Source organism: Mytilus galloprovincialis, chromosome 12, assembly GCF_965363235.1.
Source record: "Mytilus galloprovincialis chromosome 12, xbMytGall1.hap1.1, whole genome shotgun sequence".
NCBI classification, from domain to species: domain Eukaryota; kingdom Metazoa; phylum Mollusca; class Bivalvia; order Mytilida; family Mytilidae; genus Mytilus; species Mytilus galloprovincialis.
In genome coordinates, this window is record NC_134849.1 from 66,856,007 (window position 1) to 66,880,436 (window position 24,430).

Genomic DNA, 24,430 nt, shown 5'->3' on the forward strand with positions numbered 1-24,430 from the left:
CAAAGCAGTTACTTTTCGAAACCAAATCCAAATCAAAAAATGCTGGAAGCCAATAATTTAAAGAGATATGTCGAATCTGCCTAGTTTCAGTGACCCTAGCGTTTGGGATAATTTCATGCAGATTTGTAAATGCAATTGGCTTGATATATTTTTTTATGTTTTTATGTTTCAGAATAGACATCGAAGAAAATAACCTGCAGGGATATGTACCTCGGCATCCAGAATCCGAAATGTATGAATTTGACTTTGAAGGCATGTAATGTTTTTATTTGCCTTTTAACTCAATTAAGGAATGGCTTTAATATTTTTTCTGTCTATAAAGAAATAACATAGATAATTTGGTGCACACTGAATAACGCGTGTAGCGGGTTATTTAACAGTGTGCACCGCATTTTTAATGTTATTTCGATATTCCATTTTAAAATGTAGAAAACCATGAAAAAAGGTTGATGACGTCATGGTCACATGGCTAAATGATTTGTATGGGCTGATAACAAAACTACGTCAGCAGCCAATCAAAATACGCGTTACATCCAAAATTGAATTATGTAAAATATTAAACATGTATATGAGTGAAAAAAACGTTGACATATTATTAGTTCATACGTGTCATAGATCATTTGTTAGGTTATATATGAATTTAGCTCTTCTGTTTCAGTTTTCTGTCTATCGGTTGGTCTTTTATTAACTTATATCACCTATATTATCTAATTCATCAAATTACAAAGATTAACGAATGGTGCTTACAAAGGATAAATTAATTTGATTTTACTTCTTATAAAGTCGTTTTATTTTATTTAAACAGCAACTATTAGATTTTGAATATCGAGTTTATTATTCGACATCTTACATTTAGTCGGTCGGTGGTTATATTTTATGTAGAAAATGTTCAAAATAGGCCAGAGTATAACTAGATCTAAGCGAACATAAAACCTTTTAGTTACAAAAAGACATTTATCCAGTGAGTGCAAAAAGGTTAATTGTTGTGCATCACTTTTTACAGTACATTTATTCTTCGATGACGCTGTAATTCGGTCAGATAGTTCAACTTTAGTTGTCAACAAATATGTTAAGAAGTTTTTACAATCTATAAAAAAGCAAGAAGGTAAGCAACTAAGAATCATTTTTTAAGTTTAATCAAGAATTCAAATATCTAATGGAGAGTTATGAATCTTCTACTTTTTACACTTCACTTTCACAATCGTATCAAGAAAAATTTTTCTTCCTTAATCATTGTTAATTAAATGGTCTTTTGAAAACTCGATCGTTTAAAGACTTTTCTGGTACACAAATGGATAGTTTGCTACATCCAGTTAGTAATTTTGGATCACAATGCTCTTCAACTTCGTACTTTATTTAGCCTTTTTTGTTTTCTTTTTTTTTTTAAATTTTTTTGGAATTGAGCGTCACTGATGAGTCTTTTATAGACGAAACGCGCGTCTGACGTATATATTAAATTTAGTCCTGGTATCTATATATATATATACAACTCCTCTAAACATCAACCCAACAATGTTAGATCTGTAAATTTGCTTTTGCAAATTTTTTGTTCTTCCCTCGTTGGGATTCGAATCCATGCTACTGAGATATCGTGACACTGAATCGCCTACACTGTAGCCGTCCCGCTAGACCACACGACCACCTGGGCTTCACAATAATAAAGCCTTCGGTGACACTAAATCGCCTACACTGTAGCCGTCCCGCTAGACCACACGACCACCTGGGCTTCACAATAATAAAGCCTTCGGTGGCCTTGTGTTACTTTTTTAGAATCGATCGTCACTTATGAGTCTTTTATAGACGAAACGCGCGTCTGACGTATATATTAAATTTAGTCCTGGTATCTATATATATATACAACTCGTCTAAACATCAACCCAACAATGTTAGATCTGTAAATTTGCTTTTGCAAATTTTTTGTTCTTCCCTCGCTGGGATTCGAATCCATGCTACTGAGATATCGTGACACTAAATCGCCTACACTGTAGCCGTCCCGCTAGACCACACGCCCACCTGGGCTTCACAATAATAAAGCCTTCGGTGGCCGTGTGTTACCTTTCCTCGTCAGTTTTAATCTAGCGGCGTACTTCAGTACATGATATACAAGGCATGGAGATGTTATTGGTACAGATCAGCTCAATTATCTATAGTAAAGGATCCTACAAATTAATGCAAGACACAGTCGAAGAAAATAATTATATTAATAAGTACGTCTGAGTCAGTGACAACTCTACAACATATATATATATATATATATACGTTTCGGCGGTTAACACTAGGCATTCATTTGGGCAATAACTATGCTCCTTTACTAACAGATTTATTCATGTAGTGCTATGAATCTCAATTCATGACCAATCACTTTGTGAATAATGTAAACTCATCGATCCTTTAAACAAACTTATAAGAAAAAGTTATCTTACCAATGTTGTAATTTGATCTTTGAATATAGTTTACATTGGTAAAAAAAAAACGATTTAGTCATGAACAAATTAAAAGATAACTAAATTTATATTCTTTTCTTTCACGTTCATTTCTATATAGATGTTAACTCTTAACCATCCTACCATGCCTACTGCCTGTCTAAACATTTTAAGTTTTGTATTGGACAATTTATGTCTTCTTTGACTATCCATGACGTTTAATACTAAATCCCTGGGATGTGTTCTAGTTGATTTTAGTCACTCACTAATGCATTATTTACTATTATTAATTAATTTTTGCTTTTAACTAGCTTTCAGTAGATGTAAGTTTTCTCAAATCCTACTTTCAAGTTAATTTGTACTGTTGAAACAAAATGTTTACTTTTTTCTTTAGTTATGTCGTCTCTCAATTTTTGATATATACCAGTATATATATTTTTGGTATCACTATAAATGTTCATTTCTGTTCTCGTACTATGGACAACAAAATTATTTATTTTGTAAAAAAAATTCATGTTATCATTTACAGTAACATGAGTAATACATTATTATATTTTGTTTAATATTATAGTTGTCTTTCTAAAATTGAATTATTTTTTTATTATATATGTGTCATACATCAAAGTGATTTGTTCAGTATATACTAGTATTGACTTGTTATGTGCTGATATGCAGTTGATTGAGTTAAGCAATTTCAATTGATATTATATAGTGTGTTTTTCTATGTTGTGATGAAACACTATTCTTTTATGTAAGGGTGAAGGTTAGAACCTATTAAACCGTTTACACCCACTGCAGTCGTTAGCACTTGAAACCAGGAACCCGATGTTCATTAGTTGTCGATCGTTTTTGATGTCTTTGAGCTTTCGTTTTTTTCATTAGGGACTTTCTGATTTAAATTTTCCTCGGAGTTCGGTATGTTTGCGGTTTTAACTTTTTGCTTGTATTTTTAAGGAAAATTTATCCTTCGACAGTGATGGAAGAAACACCTCAATGCTCCCATACTCCATATGGTGGACAAATGACGCTAGTTTTACCAGGAAAAACAAAAGTTTGTATTCACCTAAAAGACAGTACAAAGATTCGTAAGAAGAAACGTTGGAGTCAGGTATTTATACATAATTATGAACATATTTAAGAGGTCTAGCCATGAGAATGATTTAAACCGTACTTATATATATATGTAGTATATGTAATTTGATAACGTAAAGACCGTAAGTTTCCTGATACTCAATCCAGTGAATATACTCTACAGTTGGCTGCGGACCACAATATCATAACGTAAACGCAGTGTGTACATTGTTTAGTCATTACTTAAAGGGACTGTGTGACTGTTATACAAATTGGAGGTTTGGCAAGCTATAAAACGAGGTATTGTTCACCATGTACCGTTGCACATAATGATATTGATGTACCATAAAAGAAAAATGACAGTGGTGTATAATATGTTGAGTGTTTTTTGGCTTTTCATTTTGATCAATTTTCCTTGGAGTTTTTTACATTTACTTCAAATTGTACATCTTTAGATTTTTTTATTTTATTCACTATCATGGTAGATATGACCAACCAATACTTTAAAACTTATAATAAAAACAGACAACTTAATATGATCTATCAAAAGTGGTTTACATACTATTCATTTATTTCAAAATATAACTTTATGGTACAATTTATCTAAAAAAGTGTTTATCGACCTGCCCATTAATGCAGACCACATGATTTGCAAAAATGTCAAACAATTCATCCTTAGGTATGAACAGAGAGTGTATAAGGCTATTGATAGCTTTTATTAAATACAAAAAGACTTATTTGGGTTGTTTTTGTTGTCAAGAAAGACTCACAGAAATCTAAAAGAGAAGGTACATTACGGCCGGGTTTTGCCGAAAAAAACAAAATGTTGTACAGCTATTTAATTTCTGCACATAATGTATGGAATGCATATGGTCAAGAAATAAAAAAAAAAAATATGAAACTGATTATCTCATGACAATAATACAAATTACGTCAATCGATATATCGTCTTTATAAAAACAATGACAAATACAGAATGTATGCATTTGTCTATCTACTATCTATTGTGGAAACATAATACGCAGTCAAGAAACAACAAAACAATTTAAGAAAAGCTTTAATCTTGGAATTGTCCATTAAATAGAATTGTTTCTAAGGGTGCACACATTTTGCCAATAAATATATACTTAAGAATTGACGTCAAAAAGGAAAATCAAGAAATTCGACAAAATACACAAATGTTCTTCAGGATTGTTGCCATTGTCACTCGTTGAAGGTAAAACTTGTTTCTGTTTTCTGAATACCTTGAACCTAAGTCTTGTTTTGACAAAGTAAGAATATGAATGATAACTTTTAAATTCGCAGTTGTATCAATTTTAGTAAAGTTTGTTAAATCATGTCAGTATCGAAGCACTGACTACTGAGCTGATTATACCCTCGAGGACTGATAGACCACCAGCAGAGGTATCGACCGAAAGATCTTAATTTCAATGGCAAAACATAGTAATCCAGAAACAGGGAAATATTGGAACCTTTTGTTGATAATGGCAATAATCCAACTTCATGTATGAAAAATACTAATTTATCAAAGCAGCATATCAATTTTTAAAAGAATAAATAGTGTCACTCTTAAATATTATCAACTTATAAACGTGTAACCAATAACTTATACAGCTCTCAATTTGTGTGAAGATATGCATCCTAAGGAACACGTACAAAATAAAGGAAACCAGTAGTTTACCTCTGTTCAAACGTCATACAATCGATTGAGTGAAAACAAATCCGGGTTACAAACTAAAACCGAAGGAAACACATGAACAATAAGAGGAAAACAACGAAACAACAGAACAATTAAGTTAAAAAAAATATCAAACAACAATGCAGCATACATAGAAACAAACTATAAGGAAACAACTGTCATAATGCTGACTTGGTAAGGGACATTTTAAGAAACAAGTGGTGAACCTGGTTTTGTGGCTAGTCAAACTTCTTGCTGTATGACAATGTTAAATATATCGCTAAAATAGCATCATTAAATGACAGTAATACAGTACACATGAATGCAAGGACACTTCAGACAGTTAAACACACAAAAATGAAAAATATAATCATTATAGTACTTTCCGACATGTAATCTACAGTCCTTTTGAGTACCCTTATATCTTAGCTCATCTTATGCAGGTAATGTATATGCATTATCTACTTGACCACTGTTCTAAAGTAAACACAAACATGTCAAAAGAGGGGCGAACCATACCGGAGGAAAATAAAAAGTACACATACAAACTGGAAAATACTTTTATAATGGCATTAGATGGAGATGTTGAGTTTCAACCAGAAGCTGTGCCGCATCTCCTCCAACGAATGAGGAAATACCCTGATGTCGGTGCAGCATGCGGAAGAATTCATCCAGCAGGAAAAGGTATTAGTAAAATAGTCTACTTATATTCAACATATTCACTACACTATTTTGCAATCTGACAGAATTTACAGAATTATCAAATGTATAAAAAAAGTATCAACTTTTATAGTTTAAGAAAAAAGTGCATTAGTATTCAATAAAACATATAAACACACACCGAAAAGGTAGGGGAAAATAATAACAATATAGAGGCACTTTTAAGCTTTCCCTTCTCTCGATGTTACAGATTGACAAAACCCCTATAACAAAGTACAAATACTACTCTAGCGTAGTAAAGATTAAACGATAAAGATTAAGTTATTTTCTTGATAATGTGCAACCGCGAACATTATGTTATGTTTGTTTTTCAGATAATCTCGGATATATTATGTTTGTACTTGCAACACTCATATCCAATTATCTAATCCAACTTAATATAAAAGAAATATTACATATTAACACGTCAAGATTAATACAAGGTACAATTTTTATAAGAACGCATTGTAGTCAGTCCATTGCATTGATTAATGTGTTGTGTTTAGTCAACTTTGTTTGTCTTTCCTCTTTTTCGTTTACGTTTTTGATTTTTCTTAACAGTATTTTTCAATGTTTAAGAACTGTGTGTCTTTAAAATTGTATCCTTTTGTACACTTAAATTTGTATGCATTATTATGTGTGTGCAGGTCCAATAGTGTGGTACCAGAAATTTGAATATGCTGTCAGTCATTGGTTACAAAAAGCTACAGAACATGTTATTGGATGTGTGTTGTGTAGTCCTGGGTGTTTCAGTTTATTTAGAGGGTCTGACTTAAAAGAAATATTAGAGGACTATTCCAATCAGCCAACGGAGGCACTAGATGTACTTCAGTATGATCAAGGTAACATTGTATTAAAAAAAGATTAACTATTAACACGGTATTCAATGTCATTTGAGTGAACTATCACTTACGGGAATCGATTTTGAAAATATTACATAGTACATGCATAATCTTTTACATTCGTGCATGCTTCTTTACTTATATACACGAACCTTTCTTAAGCAAGCTTAAAAGAGGGACGACAGATTCCAAAGGGACAGTCAAACTGACAACGTCATGGCTAAAAATGAAAAAAAGACAAACAGAAAAACAATAGTACACATGACACAAAATGGAAAACTAAAGAAAAAAACACAAACCCCACCAAAAACTAGGGGTGATCTCAGGTGCTTCGGAAGGGAAGCAGATCCTGCTCCACATGCGGCACCCGTCTTGTTGCTTATGTGATTACTTATCCGTTAATAGTCTAATTTGGTAGGTCAAATTCATGAAAGGGAAGGGGATTGTAGTTACGACGTAAAGGAACATATCCGATATCATTTGTGAAACGGTTATTCCATAACGGTCAACCAACTCGTGATGGCGTCCGTAAACTTTTCGAAGGGATGATTTCAACGATTTGAAACTCTTGGTTTAATAGCTTCTTTGTGAGCATATTATTATATTGATACCTCTATCAAGAAAATCATGATAGGAAATGCAAGCACGGGAATATGGTATCAATTGGGAGATATATACCCCGTATGCAGGTGCTGCTGGAATGTTGCTACTTAGAAATGGAAAGTTCACAATGGGAAAGCTGAAATCATCTCTTTTGTCGTAAAGTTTTGTCTTCAAACGACCCGCATTGTCAATTTCTTGATGTAAGTCAAGATATGAAGCCGACTTAACTATATCTGTAGTATCCTGTATCCCTAATTCGATGGGATAGATGCGTTCCACATAGTCACCAAATTTTGAATTGTTTACTGACAGAACGTCATCTATATAGCGGAAAGTAGAGTTAAAGGATATTGCTAACTTCTGATCTTTCTTAAGAGTGTACCAATGTTTTTGCATATAATTGTATATGTGATGTTGTCCTTTTAATCTTAAATTTAACACCGCCATAAAAGCGCAAAGTTTGGCTAGCCACAAAACCAGGTTTAACCCACATTAATTTTCAAATGCAACAAATCAGGAAAATAGCAGGTGTTTTCTTATACATGTTACAATTCGTGTCATTGTGTGTAACATTGTCTTTTTTTTTGTTGTCGTTTCTGTTGTGTCGTTGTTTTCCTCTTGTGTTTGATGTCTTTCCATCGCATATAGTTTGTAACCCGGTTTTAGTTTCACTCCATTTGTTTATGTTGTTAGAACAGTTGTATACTACTCTAGCCTTTATGTATTACATTATAAGTCTAGACATTCACCTCTAAACTCGTTATTCTGACCTTACTGAAAGATGCCACGTTGTTGTCATAAGATATCACGTTCATCGACGTATAAATTTTGTTTGAGGAAGGGACGAATGATTCTTATTTGAAAACATTATGATTCAAACAAAGTATTAAAATAATAACGTTGCATTTACCAAGCACTAATTTCTGACAGAGACATTTCGATCAAATGGGTTCCTGTGTTTAGCAACTTAAGGTTAAATCTCATCAATAATGCAGAAACAAACCATTTGCTAATTGAAAAGTGCAAGTTTTGGTATTATTTGTTGCAATTTTACTCAGATCGGTAATACCATTTACAATTATGAACGTTGAATGATAGTACATACGGAGTATACCGACTATGCTAGTGTCAAACGTTAAATTATATAAATACACCACTTCTCTTACCAGTTCCTGACACATTTACTTATGAATTATTTTAGGTGAAGACCGATGGCTATGTACGTTACTTCTTAAAGCAGGAAAGAGAATAGAATACTGTGCAGAATCCGATGCAAAAACATTTGTTCCAGAAACGTTTGAAGAATTCTTTAAACAAAGACGTCGTTGGATACCTTCAACTTTAGCAAATATATTCTACCTTATTATGAACATGGAGACTGTCTGTAAAAAAAATAATAAAATAACACGGTTGTACATAATTTACCAAGTTCTGTATTGTATTTCATCTCTTCTTACACCCGGTACTATTATAATGATGATGTATGGTGCCCTGGTCCTCGTATTAGGGCATAATGGAGAAGGAATAACAGGCTTCATTTTACTATTTGTAATTCTACTTCCAGTAACAGTATTTGTCTGTATTTCTCTTTTTAAGAAAGACATTCAGGTGAGTTTTATAAAGATACCTGTTAGGAGTGTTTTCAAACTGTGTGTGTCTGTCCTTACTGGTTTTTTTAGAGTCTTTTGCAGCCGAAACGCGTGTCGGCACAAATACAGCATTTCTATGCTGGTATGTATAATGTTTAGCTATATATAATAAAAAGTAAAATCATAAAAAATACTGAACTCTGAGAAAAATTCAAATTTGGAAGTCCCTATCAAACGGCAAAATCAAATGCCAAAGCACATCAAACGAATGGGCAACAACTGTCATATCCATGACTTGTACAGGCATTTTTAAGTTTAGAAAATGGTGGATTGAACCTGGTTTTATAATACCTCTAACTTGTATGTCAATCGCATCATTTTTTTTATTTACAACGATGCGTGAACAAAATAGTCACAATATGTACAATAATATACAGAGTACTGCTTAAAGAGACTGACGAGTTCTGAAACATTTAAATTAATAAATGATGTATGTTTTTCTTTGAGATATCAGATTGTTGTTCTGAACATGACCAAGCACGTTTATATTATCATCAATTTGCCTACATTTCGTGAATATTTATTTTCATTTGAAACATGTGAAATATACATTTGAAAGCTTCAAGTAAAAAATGAATATGATATTTTTTCCCTCATTACTAATATATGTTCACAATTATATTTCAGAATATGCTGCAAGATGATAAATTATCAAAATTCATCATTTTTCTGTTTTCAGATGATGTGTGCTCAAATTGTATCGTTCATTCTTTTTGTGTTGATGGTTTTAGTTATTGCTGGAGTAATTCGTTCAGCTGTTGAAGAAACCTTATGCTCAACGTCCATTATATTTGTTTGCTTTATAGCGGGGATATTTGTTATAGCCACAATACTACATCCTAAGGTAAGGATAAGGTAAAAATATTCAATAAAATTATCAATACGTAGATCAAGGGTCTTTATTAAAATCAATATAATTATTAGTTAAGTAATTTACCTGAATATAGTAAATATTATGATTTTTCTAACAAATGTTATTAAGCATGGACACTTAGTCTTAGTTTAAGGTTACAACTTAAATTAATTATAAAATTTGATATACATTATACATTAATATTTGATTTTAATGTAGAGGAAACCATAGAATTTTAAAATTCTAGATGCTAATATCATTTGTATAAAATTCTAGAACAATGATCAACACTAAAGTTTAGCTAAATACTTCAAACAACATTGTGTCGGAAGTTGTCAGGGAAGAAGTTAAATCACAAATATATTGAACGCTGTAAGAATTCAATACAAAAAACTCCTAATGAAATGTCAAAACTAAAGGCTGAAACATGTCAATGGATAACAGCTGTCATATTTTGACTTGGTGCAAGCATTTTCTTATGAAGAAAATGGTGGGTTTAACCTGGTTTTATAGAAAGTCAAACCTCTTAGTTGCATGATAGTCGCATAACATACAAATACTAAGTATATTAACGAATTTTGTCAAGCCAACGAACATTAACAAAAAATGTTTTTTTGTTAATAAGTCAAGTTTGGTGTACTTCACCTAACTTCTTTATTAAGAGTAGACATACATACCAAAAATTTCGCAATAGTTATCAAAGGTACAAGACGTATAATTTACATTAGACTCATCAGTAACGTTCAAATCAAAATAATTATAAAACCAAACAAGTACGTACCTAATAGACTTTCAATCAAGATGTTTACGTTTAAACTTATTGATAACTCTCTACCTTTTTCATATGTTTTAGGAATGTCACTGTGTTAAACATAGTTTATTGTACTTTCTTGCTATTCCCTGTACATCTATAGTTCTGTTCTTGTACTCCATCGCAAACATGGATGACGTTAACTGGGGAACCAGGGAAAGAGAGAAACCAAGGTAATACCAATCATACTTATATATATTATATGTTAATTTGTTAAGAACAATAACTGAATCGTAGATGATATATGGACATTTCTTTTGTGTATTGTACATTATATCCAAGATGACAATTTGAAACTAAGTTTATTTTTCTATCCATGCATCATTCCAATGAAAACTATATATTCCTCAAGTAACAATTCATCGATAAGGAAATGAAAATAACCTTGAATTACTTAATCCGTTAAGGTTTTATAGTAGTAATCAAACACATTTGTTGGTGTAATTCATCCAATCAGTGTATAGGTTTCGACCAGGAAAACCCCAATTCTAAAAATCAAATAATTGAACACTAATAGTATATTTTTAATACAAACCTTTTCGTGGCGATAGGTTAGCTTGATATAACTGTAAAGCGTTGTGTAATTGACAAAAAAACTATCTTTGCAAATTTCAATGCCTTGCCACATAAGTTGCAGCCATAACACACATATATAAATTAAATTAAATTCCAAATGTTATGAAATATAGTGTATTAAATAGCTGGAATATAGAAATGCCATTTGTATTGACAGATCGGATGGAATAACAATGTTATTAATGAAGCATGTACATGTCACAACCTGCTTAACCATGCTAATATATAATCAACTAAGATCTAAAGCTAGCAACAGGAAACAGTTTAGATTTGCAAAGCTTCGGAAAAGTTTTTGAAGTCTTTACTAAACACGCATAAATAATGTTTATTTGAAAGAAAAAAAGCACAAAAGTAAAGTATCTATACTTGATATCCAACAACGTTATGATTTGTTCTTTTAAACACATAAACAAGAAAATTTGCGTAAAACCTTGCATTCCGTTTCCTGAACACTTCTTGACAATGAATTGGCGTTGATTAATTAAATAAATCCAATAGCGACTAAAGTTCCGATTGAAAAAAGGGTCTACCATTAGAATTTTAGATTTGTAAACATCTGTAAAAAAACTTTTTGTTTTATATTCTATTTTTTAGCAACAGTTCTGAGGGCGGAAAAAAGGAAAAAGGTGCGTTTAATAAGGAACAACCCCATATAGCATTGAAGAGAGAGAAAAACACTAGAAAAACTAAAAAAATAGTCGAATAAACATGATAAACGGGTTCTCATACCTTACGCTATCATATTGTTTTATTTACAACTATAATTGAAGAAAGCATACACACACAAGAAAATAATGTTATAATATGTTGATAAGCCAACTTGACTTACACAGTTTGTTCAAAACTATGAGCAGAAATAAGTTTTGATATTTGAGGACCGATTAGTATAGTGGATAACACCTGGTTTTATAGCTAGCTAAATCTCTCACTTGTATGACAGTCGTATACAATTCCGGTATATTGACAGAGATGTGGAAACAAAACAAACAAGGAAAATAGGAGCAAACGTCAAAAAGAGGGGGAAGAATATAATTTTTTTATTTAATTTTATTAAATTGAATGATTCTTCTTCAAAAGGAGAAATCAGAATATTAAACACTATGTTCTATAAGAAAACTAATCAAAGATACATTAAAAGACAAAAGCTATAGCTATCATTATATGTGTATTGAATTAGCTGACTAATTAGTATCTGTATAAATTTATTTCATTTTTATAAAGAAACAACTAAACTCTGCACTGTACAGCTGCCACATGAGGAGAAGATATTCTGGGAGGAGACATTACGTGGATGCTTAAAGCCAACCTCTGACAACGAGGATACAGAAATGGTGACCAAACTACATGTTCTTCGAAACCATTCGTTAATTCTTGTTCTGATCTTAAATACATTAGCTGTTATACTTATGTTCAGCCTTGAATATACCAGTTCGATTAGCAATACCTTATCTGTCCAAATTCCATGCAAATCAAACTATATCATCATAAAACCAATATCCTTCATGTTTTCAATTGTGTTTGGAATACTACTTTGTATACAGTTTATTATGATGCTATTTCATCGATGGACAACTATGTTGCACGTACTTTCAACAACTGATATATTTACAATGAAGAAAGATACCAACTAACCAAAACAATTGAACGCATAAAAATGACATGGGAAATTGAGAAAAAGAACGTTGATGATAAATGTAAACGAAAAACCTCTGTATGTTAAACAGGAGATTTCAGAGTGCCTTGTGAGACGGTGGTGATAAAATTAATGCCGGACAGAGAAAAAGAGGAATATTTGAAAGACTATAGCAATTTTTTATTCTTGATATATATATCAAGCTGTGTAATGTTTCCATATTGATCGATTTTTTTCTTCTAATAAAATTGATTTATTCGGGTTTTGTTTTCAAAGTATATTCATGATTTTTTTATCAACCTTTGTTGTACAGCATTGGATTAAAACAAAATGCATACGGTCTGTAATCATTTTTTTTTTTAATTATTTATACCAAATTAAATATGTATCATTTTCATAAAAAAAAGTAGTAAGAGTACAATCGACACAGAAAAAAAAATAACATAAATAATGGAAAATTACTAACACTGAAGAAAAAAAAATTCAGAAAATTCATAATTCAGAAATACGGACTCCCCACCATACAATGTGATTCCTACGCGAACAAATGTGTCCAAAAAATGCTCAGGTACAACTGAACCCGTTTTAGATAACGATACACATTATTGACCTACGTGTTATCTAGGTAATTGATGGGTTCTTGGATTATGTTTTGATCCCATCTTTTTGTTGTATAATAATGGTATAATCTATGTAAGAAATCACAATGTATTTAGGTTTAATGTAAAATTACATTTTCATCTTACATAGTACTAACATAAACGATATGTACCCGTACGCTATCAACTACACATGTAAGACACGCATTAGCCTTTTAAAAGAGCTACTCATTTACTTGTAATATACGTGTCACGGGTTATCCAAACCAGTGTATTATATTGTTATTGTTATTATTATTATTGAGAATTATAAATGAATCGCTGTTTGCAGCTCATTTGACCAAAAAATTAATAAAAAAATTGTAAACATTTCTTTTGATAATTTCATGCGTTTCGAAGCGCTATTATGGGTTCAATTTTATCAAGAAAGCTCAAAGCCAAACATTAAAAAGAGGCACACAACAACCTTTGTGCAAACTTTTTTTATCTATCCTGTTGTTAGATTCAGATTTTAAGATTTCGAATATTAGTACGAGGCAAACACCTGTTATTACATTATATGAGGGAATAACTCTGTTCTGTTGACTGATGACCAGATTGCAGTTGTATTCATAATAATTGAAGTAGGTCATTGTTTTATTTTGAATGTGTTTTGTTTTCAAACAATCGATATTCTATTAAAAATGTTAATTAAGCAAGATTCAAATTAACTCGTAGAATTAATCACATTTGAAATGGAACAATATAAAAGAATAGTTGAATGCAAGATAGCGGTAAACCAAATAAACTCATAGTAGATACAAGGATTATATTTTATGTCCACGCCAGACGCGCGTGTCGTCTACGAAAGACTCATCAGTGTCGCTCCATTCCCCCCCCCCAAAAAAAAAAATAATAAAAAAATAAAAAAAAAATAAAGGGCCAAATAAAAAACGAAGTGGAAGAGCATTGAGGACCAAAATATATATTTTGTTTGCCGTATACAGCTAAGGTAATTTATTCCTGAGGCTTAGTAAATCACAAGTTCAAAGGTGGTGTTAACAGTTAATTTATAATTATTGCCAATTCAATGATAATTCATATCAGCATATAAGTGCTGACTACTGGGCTGGTGATGCTTGAACAATTGAAAATATTATACCTGAAAAATATATTCCACTCCTGGAAGTAAAACTATTTTATATACTAGACAAAAAAGCTTTAAAAGACAACTTTATTAATGTAGATTTCAAATTCCTGCATACGTTTTTCTATTGTCAAGACATATTTGATTAATCTTCGAATTTTGAAATCGGGTTGATAGGTCAACGTTTTTCTTCTTTTATGGAGAGAATACTAGTAAAAGGAAGTTAAACCCGAAACCGTATGGAATTGAGTCAGTAAAGGAGTGGCGACAGATACCAGAGGGACAGTCAAACTCATAGATTAAAAAAAATGACAACGCTTTGGCCACAAAAGAAAAAGACAAACAGACAAATAGAAATTCATAAAATACAACAGGGAAAACTAAAGACTAAGCAACACAAACACCATCAAACATCGGGGTGAGCTCATGTGCTCAGGAAGGGTAGTTAGATCCTGATCCACATGTCGCACCCATCGTGTTTATCATATTACTACAAATTCGACAAGATTGTTAACATAAGGAACATATCAGATAGCATCTGTGAAAAGGATATTCCATAACGGTCAAACAACTAGTGATGGCGTTCGTAAAAATAACGAAGGGATGATTTCAACTTTTCCATTTGGAACTTCGGTTTAATAGCTTCCATTTGATCAGCAACCCTCTAAGAAGGAAAGCATGCTAGGAAAAAACAAGCCCTGGCTATCATATTAATTGGGAGATATATCCTCCGTATGCATGCGCTGCTGATATGTTGCTAAAAACCAATGGAAACTTTACGAGTGTGAAGCTTAAATCATCTCTTGTGTCTAAAGTTTTGTTTTCAATTGGCCCTCATTGTCAATTGCTAGATGTTAATCAAGATATGAGGCAGACTTAACTGCATCTGTTGTTTCCTTAATCTTTATTTCGATTGGATAAATACGGTCAACATAGTCACTAAATTTCGAATTATTTAGTGAGAGGACATCATCTATATAATTTATAGTAATATCTTCAAATCAGTCGACATTAATCATTCGATCCGACGACTAAACTCTTACTTCAGACACATTTTGTAGAAGTCGGAGATATGGTTACATAATCCGTTTTTTATGGTTTATCTGGTCCGGGACTATATTAGATTTACAGTTGTAGATTTTCGAGAAAGGGCGGTAATGATTGAAAAATCATTCTAAAGCTATTTATTAAGTAACTTTTTTAATCATGTCAATAACTTCTGGAACAAAAAGAAAAGAAAAAGTTAACATTTCTACAGAGAAAAAAAAAACACAAAAAACACAAAAAAAAGCAAACGAAATTGAAACACAAACACAATTTTGTCAATGTAGTTTTTTTTAAGATATTACTGTGTAAGATAAAACAAATAGTCAGAGAGGGGAAAATTAACATTACAATTAGTTACATCTTCTGAGATGACACAACGCTACGCAATGTAATGTTCTCTCTTTTTTCTCAGCTTTAATTGTAGTCCAACCTGCAACATACATAAAAAGTGAGTTTGATTTCAGAAGTATATGGGAAAATTGTTGACATTGAAAATGTCACGAATGATCTTGATATCAATTTTGTAAAATATATGTACAATATTTCAACCGCCCACTCGACCATGGAATTTTAAATCTAATGTGTGTTTTCTAACATATTTAGATGCATATTATAGTCAGCTGCACAAACAATATTTTTGTTTGCTTTACATATTTTCCTTTTGTGGTTTTCTCAGAAAGAGAATAGTATTCGATCCATTGCACAGCAGCGTTTGAAAATTGCAGTCAATACGTTATGCCAGTTAACAATTACACTATACGGACTTCCTGCGAAACTTTGTTCCTGCCACAATAGTTGCCTTCTAATCATGTTTGACTTAGACTGACTACATAAGTTAAACCACACGGTTTGGTTGACATATATGTTGTGTCTGTGTCTCAAGTGTGTAAGACTGCGTTTGTATTCACATTGAAGGTGGTTCATGGAAAACAGGACACGTTTGATAAGGTGTATTGAAAACAATCTTTACCTAAAGAGTTAAACAGCAAGTCTATTTTGTTTTATATTTCCACTTGCATATTCGCGACGATTTATATTCGCGTTCATTTTCTTCTCGCGAAAGTCGCGAAAATAAATCGCTCGCGAAAATAAGTTGGTTTACAGTATTTAATTTATGAAATGGTAGTTTTCTGTAAGTTTCGATTAATTAAACATAAAACAGACATGAAATCCTGTGATTGTATAAAGAACTTGATTATGATATGTAAGATAGAAATTGTTTAATATTTAATAAAAGGCTAAATAACTAATAAGGTTATCATCAGCTCAGTAGTCAGTACTTCGATATTGACATGATTTATAACAAACCTGTCTAAAATTTTCTGTTTATAAATTTTGAAATTAAATGGAAACTAAGGTTTCAATCCCTCAGGCAAAGTTGTCCTTAGATGAATTTGGCTGTTGGTTTTATGTATATTTTTGCCAAATAGCTCTTCAACTGTTTCGGTACTTATTCATCCCTCGAATTTCAAATGTTTACGTTTCTGGTGGAGGCAAATCCAGAAAAAGCTCTTCAGACGTATAGAATTATAAAACGTAAATATAAAAAAGAAGATGTGGTATGATTGCCAATGAGACAACTATCCACAAAAGACCAAAATGACACAAACATTAACAATTATAGGTCACCGTACGTCCTTCAACAATGAGCAAAGTCCATACCGCATATAGTCAGCTATAAAAGGCCCCGATAAGAGAATGTAAAACAATTAAAACGAGAAAACTAACAGCCTTATTTATGTAAAAAAATGGATGTAACTTACTGCTTTTCACATATGTATGAACGTTTGGTTTGACAATTTCCATCGTTCCATTTATATGGAAAGTTTTTCATCATTAGAATGCAATCTTCACCTGTGGTGTTTCCAAAGTTGTCTGGTTGTCCCGGATGCCAATCGTTAAAAGTAACTATCATCTTGCTGTTTATCCATATCCAAATTCCTTCGGTAACACTATCTGTCCCGCCTAGCCAGTAATCTGGACACCAAAATTGAAATGTATATTAATATTGAATAAATAATGAATAATGAATAATGTTTATTTAATTTAGGAGTTTATTCGATAAAGCCTTTATATGGCAAACCTTTTAGTTAAAATTTCAATTTAGAAATTTTTGCCATTTTCGCGATTTGCTCCTGCCTAAAATGGAGTTTATAATCAATATTTAAATATTTGAAAGGGAATAAAAATGTGATGGACACTCTAAATTATGTGCCACGAGGACTATTCAGTGTGCACAACATTGTTAATGTTATTTATTCATAGACAGACAAAATCTTCCTTGCTTATATTTTTTAAGCGTTTTGCTTTCCTTTTTTTACTATTGGTCTGTCATTAAATATTGTTTTTGTTAAATGTATCAATTCAAGGAAAAACAACAATAAAATGAAACAGGGGTGCAAGCGTGTGATATATATGCGACCGTTTATAACATTCGTAAGATTTATACTATATACTTTTCTGATATGTCTTGACCACGGTCTTTATGCAGCTCCTCTGCGTAGTATTTCTCACTTCTGCAAGCATGGAATTTTCACTTTCACAAAACGCCTACAACATGTAATACATTGTGTATCCCAAAGGTATGAAAATTTGAACATTTATTGCCCTAAAAAAAATGAAAACTAAGTCTTATCGGGGCCTTTTATAGCTGAATATATGCGGTATGGGCTTTGCTCTTTGTTGAAGGCCGTACGGTGACCTATAATTGGTAATGTTTGTGTCATTTTGGTCTTTTGTGGATAGTTGTCTCATTGGCAATCATACCACATCTTCTTTTTTTTAGTCAATATCGATTATGTATATCAACAATTTAACCACTAAAATAATCGAATCAGATATATTTATTGTCGTTAGATTTTGTTTCATTTACACGATGTTGGTCTGATGTTATAGCGTATAAGTATACAACTAAACAGGCATATATTTATTTTTGAAAAAAGAGATGCTGTGCTCACATTGACATCAATATTAGATAAAATTAACAAAATATAGCATTAGGAAAAACATATGAATAATACGTTAATCTAAAGTTAAAACGAAACATTTGTGTATAATTAGGAGTTTAGTATGACGTCCATTATCACTGTACTATTATGCATATTTAAGGGGCCAGCTAAAGGACACCTACGGGTGCGGGAATTTTCGCTTCATTGAAGACCCATTGGTTGCCTTCGGCTGTTGTTTGCTCTATGGTCGGGTGGTTGTCGCTTTGACATATTCACCATTTCCTTTCTCAATTTTAAATATAGTAACCCAAGACAATACATTTTGATAAGCAAATGCAGTTTTCTAATGCGATAAAGGCATTGCAATAGAAGAAGTGAACATTCAAGTGCGGAATATGACAATTCTTGTCCATTCGTTTTTGATGCGTTTTGTAATTCGAATTTGCCATGTGATTATGGACTTTCCGAATTGATTTTCCTCTAAGTGCAGGATTTGTGTGATTTTACTTTTTGCATATTGTATTTTTGACTGACCTGCAAGTGATAGTCAATGTTTTCTTTGTAAAATTATTCAAAGATTTAATTTTCTATACAATTGTTGAGGTGTTTAATGGTAGCGAGGATTTCTTTTAAATTTGTCTATTTCAATTTGCACCCATGTTCAGGTATTTAAATGCTAGCTAAAATCTATATGGGTTTTAATCTATGATCAGAAAAACCAAATAATTCAATCAATTAAAGATTGAATAAAATATCGTAGCAAAGGAACATAATATTTATGTTAAGTAATGTCTTTACATGCTTTTGTATAATTGTTGCTTCATTAAATATTGTTAAACCTCTAAAAGAAAAGTGAAATATACCAAAGGTAAATTTAAGTACATACTTAGAAAACCAACTGACAATATCATGGCAAAATACTACAACGACGTAAAGACAAACAACAGCCGAGAACAAAATAGAGACAGAAAAACACGAACCCATCCAAAATAATGAAATTGCATGTGTTCCGAAAGATTGAGCAGATGCTGCTTCATAAATGCACCTCGACAAATCACATAAAATGAGGGAGATTTTTTATTCATGATGAATGCACAAAAGGTTGGTTTTGAGATTTAAAAATAATCTTCATACATATACATGTATCAGATATCAGATATCAGAATGCATTTTATTATAGCGCTATTGTCATAGTCGTATGATTTGCAATAATAAAAACACACTTTTTTTCTTAATTTACAGTAATCAAAAACAAATCGTACCTTTGCATCGTGCCATGTTTTAGTATCAGCACTGAAATAGTAACAGTTACTTCCTAATCTCAACCAATTCACTGGACATGTTTGATGGACTGGAAAATATAAGTTAAAAATTTCTCAGCAAAGTCAATTAGTAATCTCACAAACCACATGCTAGAATCAGGAGACATTTTCTACCTGAGGAATAGATTACCTTAGCTGTATTTGGCATTACTTTTAGGAATGTTGGTCCTCAATGCTCTTCAACTTCATTCTTTATTTGGCCTTTTACGCTTTTTTGGATTCAAGCGTCACTGGTGAGTTTTGTGAAAACGAAACGCGCGTCTGGCGTAGATATAAAATTCAATCCTGGTATCTATGATAGGTTGATTATTACAAACATTTATTGGTTGTGTTAGAATTGAAGAGAAACCTGTTATCATTAACTATCTGGGATATCTTGACGTTATTGCAGTATACATAATGTTTTTGGATTATTAGAAGCAAATTTGGAGAAAATTAATATAAAATAATACGAGTTACTACCAAAATGAATCGTATATTACGCCTGATAGAAATACAAAAGTAAAATTTTAATAATGAAAGCTAGCTCCAGCCGTGAAGGTATACAACTTTGATTAGTGCTCGAAGCACAAAAGTCATGCTTGAAACACGTAATCCAACAGTTTGATTGGTTGATTTTGGAGTACGAGCACAAAAAACTAATTCGAAAGTTTTATGACTTCAGGGACTGTAGTCAGTACTTCTGTACTTTCAAAATTTATTACCAACATATTTTTTTAGTATTCTTGCTCTATCTTGTCATTTACTTCAAGTGCATGTCAATTGTCAGAAACCTGTAGTTCAGTGGTGTTTTATGCTGATATCCGTCATTTATGTTTCGTTAATTTGTTCAGCTTTAAATACGACTGTCGATTTTCTCTTTTCATTTTTTTGACAAATTGTCATTTCAATGTCTTTTATAGCAAACTATACAGTGACCTAATCTCAAATGGCGTCTGGTTAAAAAGGCTTTCTGAGCGATGAATTTACAACGTGTGCGGATTCAGTTAGTTTGAAAGGGTGCTTGTATCCCCAGTAATATCATTTAATCGTTCACATCATTAAATAAATCAACAAAAGATCAATAATTTTATGTTTACCGGTTTTGTTCTGGAAAAATGGATGACATATATGGCTTTGTGCTTTTGGAATACATATTTCTTCCAGACTGCAGTTATGCTCCTGACATACAGAGGCTAAGTTCTAAAACACACATGTTTCAAAGTATGTAGCATTACAGCATTACAATGACACAAAGTAATTTACAAGCAATAAATAAAGGCAACAGTAGTATACCGCGGTTCAAAACTCATAAATCCATGGACAAAAAAAAAATAGGGATAAAAAACTAAAACCGAGGGAAACGCATTAAATATAAGAGGAGAACAACGACACAACACCGTTGACAAATAACCTTGTCCTGTGTCATTACTTTGTCATCGTATTTATTTGTAAAGTTTTGTGGAAACATGGCCAACTTGTTTAACATTGTATTCTTCAAATAGACAAGGCTCCGTGTTGAAGGGAGTACCTTGACATATAATGGTTTACTTTTATAAATTGCTACTTGGATGGAGATTTGTCTCATCGGAACTAATACAACATTCAGTTTGTTTTAGATTTATGAGTTTGACTGTCCCTTTGGTATCTTTCGTCCCTCTTTTAAATTGAATAACAATAATTGATTTCAAGCGACAATCAATTAAAATTAGTTATTGATATAAAAAAAAAAGATGTGGTATGATTCCGAATGAGATAACTATCAACAAAAGACTAAAATGACACAGACATTAACAATCATAGGTCACCATACGGCCTTCAAAAATGAGCAAAGCCCACTTCTCTTAGTCAACACCCTAATTGAGTAAATACAAAAACTTCACAACCTAACACAAGACGTTTTGAACGTTTTAAAATGTAAAAAAATGTGACAAAATATTATTTCAAGATGAAAAACATTGTACATTATTGAATGAGGAACATACATGCGTGTTCATTGTCATGGAATCATCTTTGACATAACGATAATCAAAAAGGAGCCAGTAATTCAGTGGTTTTCGTTTGTTTATGTGTTACATATTTGTTTTTCGTTCATTTTTTTTTACATGAATAAGGCCGTTAGTTTTCTCGTTTGAATTGTTTTACATTGTCTTATCGGGACATTTTATAGCTGACTATGCTGTATGGGTTTTGTTCATTGTTGAAGGCCGTACGGTGACCTATAATTGTTAATGTCTGTGTCATTTTGTTCTTTTGTGGATAGTTGTCTCATTTGCGATCATACCACATCATCTTTTTAATATAATAGCGTCTCATCATGAGTGGTTTGCTTGTAAAAGTAACAGATTGTTTGCCTCACATTTTACACCACACTCAGTACAGTAACAGGTCGCAACCATGAAAGTCATAACGTTGAAAATCGTCTTCGTGGTAAAAATAACATAACAAAAATATTGAACTCCGAGGAAAATTAAAACGAATGAACATATAGAACAACTTACTGGTGGAAATGTCGATGCTGCAACAAAACTATCACCATAGCTATCTATTAAGAGTGCAGTGTATCCCTCTGGCTCAGCATTATTAATCTGACACGTTTTATTGTGTTGTATAAAGTTTATAGATCTACAGATTTTCATCCTTGAGCAAAGCTGAGCACATAATGACCACATACTAACAACTTGTGTCTCAAACACAACATTTCCGACATATATTTTATGTGGTGTTTGACTAAGTACCACGATATCACCAACACAATAATTTGAAAACGTTCCTATAGCGATTAGCAGAAATTCGATGAATCTTGTCATACTTAGTACATACAGTTTAATATTCTAATGATAATGATACATTTACCTGTGTAATGTTGGAAGGAGTAGCAACATCACTAAAAAGTAAAACCACAAAAATACTGAACTCAGAGGAAAATCAATACGGAAAGTCCATAATCACATGGCAAAATCAAATGTTATTACCAATGAGTGTAATCAATCATGTATCAGTGTTGAGAATACAAAAGATTCTGTGTTAAATTAGAAGAAGGAGAAATTCCACAAATGTTCTTAGCTATGAGTATAAATAAATATTTAATATTTTACAAAAACAAACACTTCATTTAATGAATTTATATGGATTAATCTACATTTTACGTGCACAGTCATCCAATTTAACATGTCAACAATAACACGATTAGAAAAATATAATTATAAAATAAAAGTCTTAAGAAGTATCGATACTGTAGTTTGTTTTTGTTTTATAAAGTAACCAAGATGTTATTGATGTAATGTCAGAGTTTGTTAATTATCTGGAATAGTGCATATTACAATAATTGACCAATATTATTGAAAATATATTGTAAAAAACCAATAATGATGTTCTTGACATAACAAAAATAATCATCAGATTCGACACCAATTAGAAGCCAAACGATAGTATTACTTGATTTATTTCATTTGACTGGGTAGGGTTTAACTGGTGTACTTATCTAAGACCAGTAGATCTATAGACAGGTGTGTCGGGATGAACTCATCAATGAAGGGTCCAGTTATTCGTCCATTATCATACACTCAGTTCATTTATTTGTCCGTTTGGTGACACTAATAGGTGATTAGAAATCAATTTTAATTATAACGGCCATCATCCTTACTCACATATATTACAGATGGGTCTTTTGTAGACGAAACGTGCGTCTGACGTATATTTAAAATTAAGTCCTGGTATCTAAGATGAGTTTATTTATTCAAATAGACTGTCCTTATGCCAGTTACAACATAAGCTCCGCCCGATCAGTTGAAATAACATTGGTAATTTAACGAGTACCAAAAAAGTATTTGCAATAAATTGATATAACCCAGCATCCTTTTATATGAATATCAATGCAAGTAAATAATTTTATTATGAATAAAAATTTAATAGTCATTTAATACGCTTTAAGAATAATGCAGGTATGTCTAAAATTGCTCTGCCCTTTGAGTTTTTAAATTATCATTTTGCTGAGATGACATGGTATATAATGGTCATTACATTTATTAACAAAACATTGCCCATATACATGATTTACACATCTTTTTGAAAACAGTTACATATATAAAAAAAACTATCGTCGCAATGATATATTAGGGTCTGGAATGGGGGTTAACAATGGTGGTATTCATTTGGATGTTCTGTAATTCTTTTGGCCATTTTTTCTCTGTTCAGTGAGAAACATGTTGATTCTATTAATTTACTGTGATCAGTTTGTCTATATGGACGACATTTGGATGGCGAACACCACCAAGTATCCAACCCACCAACTGGAATCTGTCACTGCTATGTATCAACTTTATTACTTTCTGTTTTAAACTAAACATAAAAAATATATATGTTTTAATATCTTTGTAATTGTTTGGATATCTTTATTTTTAAACAATAGGTAAGATAACATATGGCATTGTTGACCATATTTGGTATGTGCTATGAGGTAACAGTATTGAGAAGCTGAACATTCAGTTTCATAACAGAGACAGTACCAGTATAAAGAGAAATCTGGAATCTGGAGTAAAAATTATATCACCTGAATTAGATTTTACACT

The 24,430-nt window shown here is 31.8% G+C and overlaps 1 protein-coding gene and 1 long non-coding RNA gene across 2 annotated transcripts; one reads left to right on the forward strand and one right to left on the reverse strand.

The window, feature by feature from the left end:
- The first annotated feature begins 3,380 nt into the window (after positions 1 to 3,380).
- LOC143053478 (chitin synthase chs-2-like) lies at positions 3,381 to 13,104 on the forward strand. The gene is made up of 8 exons (XM_076226283.1): positions 3,381 to 3,531; positions 5,616 to 5,856; positions 6,519 to 6,713; positions 8,518 to 8,924; positions 9,645 to 9,809; positions 10,672 to 10,802; positions 11,800 to 11,831; positions 12,427 to 13,104. The coding sequence occupies exons 1-8, from the start codon at positions 3,400 to 3,402 to the stop codon at positions 12,834 to 12,836; spliced, it is 1,713 nt and encodes a 570-aa protein (XP_076082398.1). The 5' UTR covers positions 3,381 to 3,399; the 3' UTR covers positions 12,837 to 13,104.
- Positions 13,105 to 17,377: 4,273 nt separating this feature from the next.
- Positions 17,378 to 19,912, reverse strand: LOC143054235 (uncharacterized). The gene is made up of 3 exons (XR_012971607.1): positions 19,821 to 19,912; positions 18,067 to 18,160; positions 17,378 to 17,587 (listed from the first exon to the last, which is right to left on the reverse strand). It is a non-coding gene; the product is annotated as an uncharacterized LOC143054235 (long non-coding RNA).
- Between the last annotated feature and the right edge of the window lie 4,518 nt (positions 19,913 to 24,430).

Excerpts from the sequence above, each read along its gene's own strand:
- LOC143053478 (XM_076226283.1), top strand. The coding sequence starts at position 3,400 with ATGGAAGAAACACCTCAATGCTCCCATACTCCATATGGTGGACAAATG. Across the intron at positions 3,532-5,615 it reads AGAAGAAACGTTGGAGTCAG|GTAATGTATATGCATTATCT; the intron begins GTATTTATACAT and ends CATCTTATGCAG. Across the intron at positions 9,810-10,671 it reads CCACAATACTACATCCTAAG|GAATGTCACTGTGTTAAACA; the intron begins GTAAGGATAAGG and ends CATATGTTTTAG.